This window comes from Amphiura filiformis, chromosome 19 (genome assembly GCF_039555335.1).
Source record: "Amphiura filiformis chromosome 19, Afil_fr2py, whole genome shotgun sequence".
NCBI lineage: Eukaryota > Metazoa > Echinodermata > Ophiuroidea > Amphilepidida > Amphiuridae > Amphiura > Amphiura filiformis.
This window is the reverse complement of record NC_092646.1, coordinates 56,805,761-56,814,735: the sequence shown is the minus strand read 5'-3', so window position 1 is coordinate 56,814,735 and position 8,975 is coordinate 56,805,761. Positions and strand designations below refer to the sequence as shown.

The 8,975-nt window shown below is 37.9% G+C and overlaps 1 protein-coding gene across 1 annotated transcript; it reads left to right on the top strand.

Annotated features, from left to right (window-relative positions):
- Positions 1-227: 227 nt before the first annotated feature.
- LOC140141533 (uncharacterized) lies at positions 228-8,717 on the top strand. Its single transcript, XM_072163438.1, has 2 exons — positions 228-258; positions 4,134-8,717. The coding sequence occupies exon 2, from the start codon at positions 4,190-4,192 to the stop codon at positions 7,763-7,765; it is 3,576 nt and encodes a 1,191-aa protein (XP_072019539.1). The 5' UTR covers positions 228-258; positions 4,134-4,189; the 3' UTR covers positions 7,766-8,717.
- Positions 8,718-8,975: the final 258 nt, after the last annotated feature.

Below are 8,975 nucleotides of genomic sequence, written 5' to 3'. Positions count from 1 at the left end.
AAATCGGACATTTTTTTTTCAAACAAAAGTCTTGAAAATAAAAAGGAATTGATTGGATATGAGAGGAAGTTGAAAACCGTCACGCGTCACCCATTTCTAGCGAGTGCCACCCCCCCCCCCCCATGGCGAACTTAGGTTGGACTAAATTGTAATGGACCGTTTCATTACGGTATTTATGTCAGCCTCGAGTAAAAAGGCTACGCATAGGTTTCGTTTGGGAAATAGTGAGTGTGTGAACACTCCCGTGTGCAGTGCAGGGTGAGTTGAAAAGTTGAACTTAAATTTAGTTTTTATGCATTAAAATTCAAATTACACTCTGTGTTTATGCTGACATTACATTCTCAATCACATGCATTGTTTTTGCATATGGGCGACCACGATGCCGGGCCACGATGATTAGTAGGCCCTACAAGGAACTTTATACGATGTCCTCATTCACAAACAATTCGATTAGGCCAAGTAAAATAAAAAACATGTTTCACGTCCGGGTTTTTGAAAAAAAGGAGGAAGAGGGGGCTTTTTATTTTTCATTTTTACCGCAAAATCAGTGTAAATACCCATAATTAGAGATGTTTTAGCGTGTACAATAATGCCTGGAATAAGGAGGAGGCCTCTTTTTATTTTTTGTTCTGAGAGATTGGCCCCCTCTATCCTATCACAAAACCTTATAAAAGTGATTCTTGTATATTTGCAAGGCTATAGAAAGCATCTCTAGGCCCTACTTCCTAGACATATTTTTTGAAAAGTTATACCGTAACTGAAATTCAAAAAAAAAAAAAAAAAAAATTGAAGAAACCTCAAAAAAGGAAGCGGGAGGGGACGTGAAACATGTTTATTTTTTTTATTTGGCCTTATAATGGCGAGCGGTCTGAATTTTGAGCCATACAAGTTTATGGGGTGAACTACACGATGATGTTGAATGAGTGTTACGAACTAGTCTACGGTAGGCCTACTCCCCGGGGATCACTCACATAAATGGTCTGTATGCATGCGTGACCAAAAAAACAAGGAAAAGGGGGTGTCAGTTTTTTTAGGCAAGGCAAGTTACGCGAGTGACGCATTTAGGGTCTAAAAAACACTGATTTTCAAGAATAAGGGTAGTTCTCTGAAGCTGAACAACTTGTTTAGGGTACCTTTTCAAATTTTTGGTAAATTACGAGTCCAAAAAGGGTACCGTACATTTTTTCATTTTTACTAGCCAAAAAACACATGTGGGGGTAAATTTTATATTAAATTACCTTTATAGGGTCTAAATTTGCTGGTAGGGTAAAATTTATTTAGGGGGTGTTTAAAGAAAATTTGGTCACGCATGCGTACACTATCATACTTGAGTGCCCCCCCGGGCCTACTCGTCTCTGGTCAGAAAACAATTCAGTACCAAGTACATGTTTTTAAAATGTACACAGTAGGCCTACAGTCAATGTTGGTGATGTCATGATGTGGGGGGGGGGGGGCACATGATACATTTTTGGTGGGTATGTTCCCCCAAAATTTTGAGGTGGTTGGTCTTTGGGAGCTTCGGCGTAGGCCTACCATATACCAGTAAAAGGGGGTCTTTTTGAGCTGCGGAACAAGTAAAAGGGGGTCTTTTTGAGCTGCGAACAGTAGCTAAAAATCGCCTGAAAAACATGGTCATTTAGTGCTGAAATTATCCGAATCACGGGTCTTTCAGAGCTCTATTTTAGTCAAATTTAGGGGGTCTTTTGGAGCTGCGAAATCCAAAATGGGGGTGGGGTGTCATTCAGGGGGAACACTACCAGTAGGCCCTATACCGCTCATTTGTGTTAAGTATCCCCCCACCGGTCATGTCGAGGGCATAGCGGGCACCAATTGCACGGAAGGTCATTAGCCTGGGATGTGCAATAATTTAAAAAAATATATCTTAGTTGGGTGGGGGTGGGGTTCAAGTAATTTGGGGGAGCCGAAGGGGGGGGGCTATTTCTGGGACACATTAATGGGGAGCCTTTTACATAAAATGCTAAAAAGGCTTTAGGAAAACAGTACGGAACAGCTTTAATGTGCAAATTTTCCTGCTCGCTGCACTCGCAGCATATATCTAGACCGTTTAAGGTTTGCAAATTGGGATTAAAAAATTTGGCATGTGCAAAGTTGAGGGGCAAAGATTTTTGGGCAGGCTGAAAGGGTGTGGAGGGGGGAGCAAGCAATTTTTGGCAGACCATTTGGGGGTTCATAATTATTGCACATCCCCTAAGTTGAGTTAATACTGTACCACTTTAACAGGTGATTTGTATTGTACTCCATGAATTTGCATGTCTTCTGGAGGACGATTTGAACTAATGACCTTCTGTGCAACCACCCTATACATTAATTAGTGTTCATACATACACGCTATGTAACAGCGCGTGTGATTGGTCGAGAGCCGGGCATAAACAGTGTTTATGCCCGGTGTCCCGGATGTGAGTCAAAAATCATGTTTTTTAATTGTTAATTGTAATATTTTGTTATTATTTTGATGAAATAAGAATCACAAAATGTTCTGGTATGTATGAACGGGTTCATTCATATATTTTCATGACTAAACGAAAGTTTTATGCCCTCGGCCGCAAGCGGCCCTCGGGCATAAACAACCGTTTAGTCATGAAAATATATGAATGAACCCCTAATTTAGGCCTACTTCTGAATCGAACACAGGGACATGGAGAAAAGGCTGAACATAGTAAATTATATACCTTCATTTAAATATTTGTGATATTTTTATCAAAACAAATAATCAAGCGATGATAGTGTGTATTTATACAAATATAAAATGTCACTATTCTCAGAGAAAAGGGTGTTTTTAAACAAAATTGATAGTTTCTTTTCTGGATAGAGGTTGATTTGCCTCGGTCCCAGCCGATGTGTTTGTTTTGACGAATGAGCACAATTTGGCTAAGCTTGGCTAGGACCAAGACTAGTGGAATTTTTACTAATTGTATTGAGCATGCGTGGTGATAAATTGACAAACATTCTTGTTTTTTGCTGTTTTTTCGAGTCGCAAATCACTTCATTTGTCCCAATAAAAGTCCCAGTGGAATTCCCCCTGGGGGTCAAAGTGAAATTTTTGTTTTTTGGCCACAGATTCCACATTACTTACAAACTTTTTACGGGAAAATCAGCAGAGGTCATTCGTGATGTTCTTGAACGATTTGACACCATTTCCTAATTTATTTGGACATGTGCAATTTCAACCATATGAGAGCAGTATCCAGGTCTGAAATTTCTCAGTCCCTGGAGAGCAATAATCAGAGGAGGTAGGGTGCTGAAAACACTGCCGAAAATCTTTAAAAATAATTATCTTCTTCTGTGCCAAAGATGAAAACGATCCATAGATCTTTAATTTGCATTTTAAACCACCTTAAGTTGTAAATTTCTCAGTATCAATAAAATTACTGAGCACTGAAACATAGATAATGGAATTACGGAGCAAATTAATACGCTTAATTCCAATCAGTTAATTTCCATCATTTACAATCTGATTATATTATCTTCTGTGCCAAAGATCCATAGATCTTTAAGGTGGTTATGGAGGCATTATAAAAGTGCTCTAAGCATGTTTTTAACAAATTAATTGAGTAGAGCAAAGTACACTGATTAACATGGCTTTTGTTTGGAGTTAATGGGACATACGGTTTTCAAAATATATCAATTTATATTTTCTTTGTATCTTATTGTTTTTATCAATAATCAATAAAGTTAATGAGCTCAAATGACTGGAGAAGCTCATTTACATATAATTTTTGCCAATATTTTGCTAAAAATCCATGCATAAATGTTCAGGGTACTTTTATTTGCCCTGAAACTTGGTCGAAGTGTTTCTAATATGTTCTAATGTATTATATAGTGAAGCCTCCCCCTAATTTGCATATTTGCATAATTAATTAGCATTTATGCAAATTAGCTCATATGCCCCGGCTTCTCCTTGTTATTCTCCGGCTATACTGAAACGTATCAACGTATCGATATCTCTGAGAGCGACAGGCCTGATAACTCAAAGACTGGGTAGTAGTTGTTGTTGTTCTTATTATTATTTTTGCCCAGGATGCTGAATTAGGCCGAATTTTAAGTGCTCTACAAAAGTGTCAAGGCGTACTGCCAGTCTTACAAAACGTTGTACTTCTTTTTTTTATATACAGAATAATAGCATCAGATCCTCAACAGATGAATTCCAGTTGTGAGAAAGTCTAAAAAAATGGCGTCATTCACTTCAGAGCAATCATCAACATGTGATCAGTGGAACAGTCATATAAATGGTAAACAACAGAATAATGATAAGGCTTTGAAATGCGATCAAAATGATGGCGTGAATACTCCGAAACCCATTTGTTCTAAAAACGAATGCATTTATGTTAAAGCTATATTTCGATGTACGTTTTGTGATAAAGCCTTCATAGGGCCTGATGAATTGAAGGAACATGAAGGTATTCACACCAAAGAGAAGCCTTTCAAATGTAAATTCTACAACACAGACTTCAGAGAGATACATGTAGATCATTGGGAAAAGCATGTGAAATGTAAGTTAGGTATTCAAAAGATAGTGAAGACAAGTGAAACAAATTCTTCTGAATTTAAATCATCAAATGAAGCTTCTACAAGGGCGGAATGCTCACGTGAAAGGATTCAACCTGAAGTGAAGCCTAATGAATGTGAAACTCTAACTGAAGCCTCCAAGGAGTCTGACTACACAAGTGTAAATCAAGGGATTCACGCTATAGAAAAGGCTTTCGAATGTATGTCTTCGGGTAAAGCCTCTTTAGACTTGAAGCAGGATGGTATTTACGTCAAAGAGGAGCCTTTGGAATGGGAATCTTTAAATGAAGCCTCCTGTAACACAAATGTTCATGAAATTATTCACACCGAAGAGGCCGCTTCTGCTTTGAGGCCCACAAACGGAGCCCCTACTGAGCATGAACATGAAGGTATTTATATTAAAGAGGAGACTCTGGAAGAAGAATCTGGAAGTGAAGCCTCCGCAGTATTGGATAAGTCAAATGTAAATGGAATTATTCACAATACAGAGAAGCCTTTTGAAGTTAGATCTTCAAATGGAGGCTCCACAGAGCATGATGACATTAACCTTAGAGAGGAGCCTTTTCAATGGGAATCTTCCCCAGTGTCAGATAACTGGAATGTAAATGAAAGAAGTCGCACTGAAGATGGGGGATCCACAGAGCATGCTGAAAATGCAGAGGACCATTTTGAAGAAATAAGTACTGAAGAGAAACAGTTGAAGCGTTTATTATGCAAGAACAGCTTCACAAGATCAGATCATTCGAAGGAACATGACTATGTTCATACTGAGGATGTATCATTGGGATATCGGTTGTCTGGTGAAGCCTCTGTCGAGCATGATGGTAGTGATATTAAAGAGGAACCTATGGATTCCATGTCTGAAATTAATCTACAGGAGCCTTTTGAATGGCAATCTTCAATTGAAGCCTCCGCGCCCGCAGTGTCAGATAGCACAAATGTTCATGAAGGTATTCAAACTAAAGAGAAGCCCTTTGAGCATTTATTATGCGACAGAAGCTTCAAAAGATCAAATTACTTGAAGAAACATGATCATGCTCTTTTGAACACAACATCTTTTGAATGTAAATATTGTGACAAATGCTTCGCTATGTCAAGTGACTTGAATAAACACGAAATCAAATGTAACGAGAAGAGGCCTTTCCAATGTAAATTTTGTAGCAAAGGCTTCAAACATGCGCAGAGTTTGAAAGTTCATGAAGATATTCATGTTCAAAAGACACCCCTGGTATGTCCGTTTTGTAACAAAGGTTTCACTGCATTCACTGATATTGAAAGACATGAATGTATACCTCCTATAGAGAAGCCTATTGAATGCCCAAATTCTAACAAATGCTTCACAAAATCGAGTCATTTAAAAACACATGTAAATGACATCACGACATCAAGTCACACGAGGGAATATACCCGAAAGAAGCTCTCAACTCCAGGTAACTTGACAGAACATGAAAGTATTTATACCATAGAGAAGCCTTTCAAATGTGCCATTTGTAACAAATGTTTCAAATTGTCATTTGAATTGAAAATGCATGAACGTATTCATTCTTTAGAGAAGACTTACAAATGTGCATTTTGTAACAAGGGCTTTACAGAGTCAAGTGCCTTGAAGACACATGAACGCATGCATACTGGAGAGAAGCTTTTCAACTGTGTATTTTGTAACAAAGGCTTCACACAGTCATATGACCTGAAAAGACATGAACGTATACATACAAAAGAGAAGCCTTTCAAATGTAAATTTTGTAGCAAAGGCTTCACACATTCATGTGAGCTGAAAAGACATGAACTTTTTCATACAAAAGAGAAGGCTTTCAAATGTAAAGTTTGTAACAAAGGCTTCACACTGTCACATCACCTAAAAAGACATGAACGTATACATACAAAAGAGAAGCCTTTCAAATGTAAAGTTTGTAACAAAGGCTTCACACAGTCAGGTGACCTGAAAAGACATGAACGTACTAGTATACATACTAAGCATTTCAAACGTCAAGTTTGTAACGAAGGCGTCACAAGGTCAAATTTAATGAAAAAGCATGAACATATTCATTCAAAAGAGCAACCTTGCAAATGTAAAGTTTGTAACAAAGTTTTCACAACCTCAAGAGCCCTGACAAGACATGAAAGTATACATACCAAAGAGAAGCCGTTCGTGTGCAAATTTTGTAACAAAGGTTTCTCACGCTCAGATAATATGAAAGAACACGAACTTATTCATACAAAAGAGACCCCTTTCAAATGTCGGTTAGATGATTTGAATGCACATGAACGTATATTTCGTACTAAAGAGAAGCCTTTCAAATGCAATGTGTGTAGCAAAAGCTTCATGAGTACAATTGTCCTGAAACGACATGAACGTATACATAAAGAGAAATCTTATATATGCAAATTTTGTAACAAATGTTTCAGAGGGTCAGGTCACTTGAAAGGACATGAACGTATTCATACAAAAGAAAAGCCTTTCAAATGTCAAGTTTGTAACAAAGGTTTTGCACGGCCAAGTGTCTTGAAAGCACATGGACGTATTCATACTGGAGAGAAGCCTTACCTATGTACATTTTGTGGCAAAGGCTTCACACAGTCAAGTGACTTGAATGCACATGAACGTATTCATACTAAAGAGAAGCCTTTCAAATGCAAAGTTTGTAACAAAAGTTTTACACGGTCAGAGGTCCTGAAACGACATGAACATAATCATTCAAAAGATTATCCTTTCAAATGCAAATTTTGTAACAAAGGATTTACACAGTCGAGTAGCCTGAAAAGTCACGAACGTATACATACAAAAGAGAAGCCTTACAAATGCACATTTTGTAACAAAGGCTTCACACAGTCAAGTGGCTTGAAAGGACATGAACGTATCCATACTAAAGAGAAGCCTTTCGTGTGTAAATTTTGTAACAAAGGGTTTACTTGGTCAAGTGCCTTGAAAACACATGAACTTATTCACACGAAAGAGAAGCCTTTCAAATGTAAAGTTTGTAACAAAGGATTTACACAGTCAGAGGTCCTGAAACGACATGAACATTCTCATTCAATAGATTATCCTTTAAAATGCAAATTTTGTAACAAAGGCTTCACACAATCAAGTACCCTGAAACTACATGAACGTATTCATACTGGAGAGAAGCCTTTCAAATGTAAATTTTGTAACAAAGGATTTAAACAGTCAGGTAACTTGAAAAGACATGAACCTATACATACTAAAGAGAAGCCTTTCAAATGTAAATTGATTTTGTAACTAAGGCCTCGCGCGGTCAGATGTCCTGAAACTACATAAACGTACTCAGTCAAACGACAATCCTTACAATGCCAATTTTGTAATAAGAGCTTCACACAGTCATATGACCTGAAAAGAAATTAACGTATACATGGTCATGCGTTTTGAACTGAACACCCAAAAAGGGTGGTGGTGTCACGCTTTTCACCTTGATCGTTTTGTTTTTTGAGCATATCTTTGAAAGCAAAGAAGCTATGAAGGTATCTTGAACAGAAGCATAATGGCATTCAATCCAATGACCCAAGTCAGGGGTGGTGGAGGCAGCGGCTCATTATACATACATGTATGTACAAACTCAATGGGAAATTTCATTTTTTGTGCCTCGCAGTGCAAAAATATTGAAAGTTTCTTTAAAAACTAGTGTATATCAATAACTTTGGTATCAAAAGAAAGCTGACATTGTTATCTGAACTTCTATTCTGTAAAAGAGTTGAAACAATAAACTGCCTTGAGCTAATGGTAGGGGCATGTGCTTTGAACTCGACATCTAAAATCATGGGTGAGTGGCATCAAATTTTCACTGTGGTCATTATTTTTTTTAAATGTATCATTGGAATAAAAATAGATTTGATAGTAAATTTGGTATCAAATGAAGCTAAAATAGCTCTTGATCAGAGCCCTCGCAGTACCTTAGAAGATCCAGTGATCCCCAAGTAAAATAAACCCAAGCAAGTGACTGGTATTTTTAAAGAAAATGTATATGATCCCTGCCTGGTTTAGACCATTCTGTAAAAAATTAATACCACTCCCAGCAGTATATGTACATGGTACAGAGCTTGCCGAAGGCAAGCTTCACTATTGGCAAGCAACATAAGTCACCAACAAGTATATGGCCACTATGCAGTAAAGACTATGATCACTGTCTCCCTAAGATATTGGTCTACAAACCCACCAACCGCGAAAGCCCACTCACCGAGCCGCAGGCGACCTACAGCTGGTCTTTACTATTAGTGTCAGAAGGCATATGGCATGGTTTTTCATTTTTTCTTTCAATTGGATGGAAAATAGGTTGGCTTTGGAGCAAAGTTAAGCTAAAACACCAATTATTAATTAAGGAAAGGTGTCAATAAGATATCTTGAACATCTATAGAATGGAACTCAGTCCAATTGGCCAAGACAGGGGTGGTGGAGGTAGCGGGGTACTCTGCACAAAACTGTAAGCCAAGTTTTC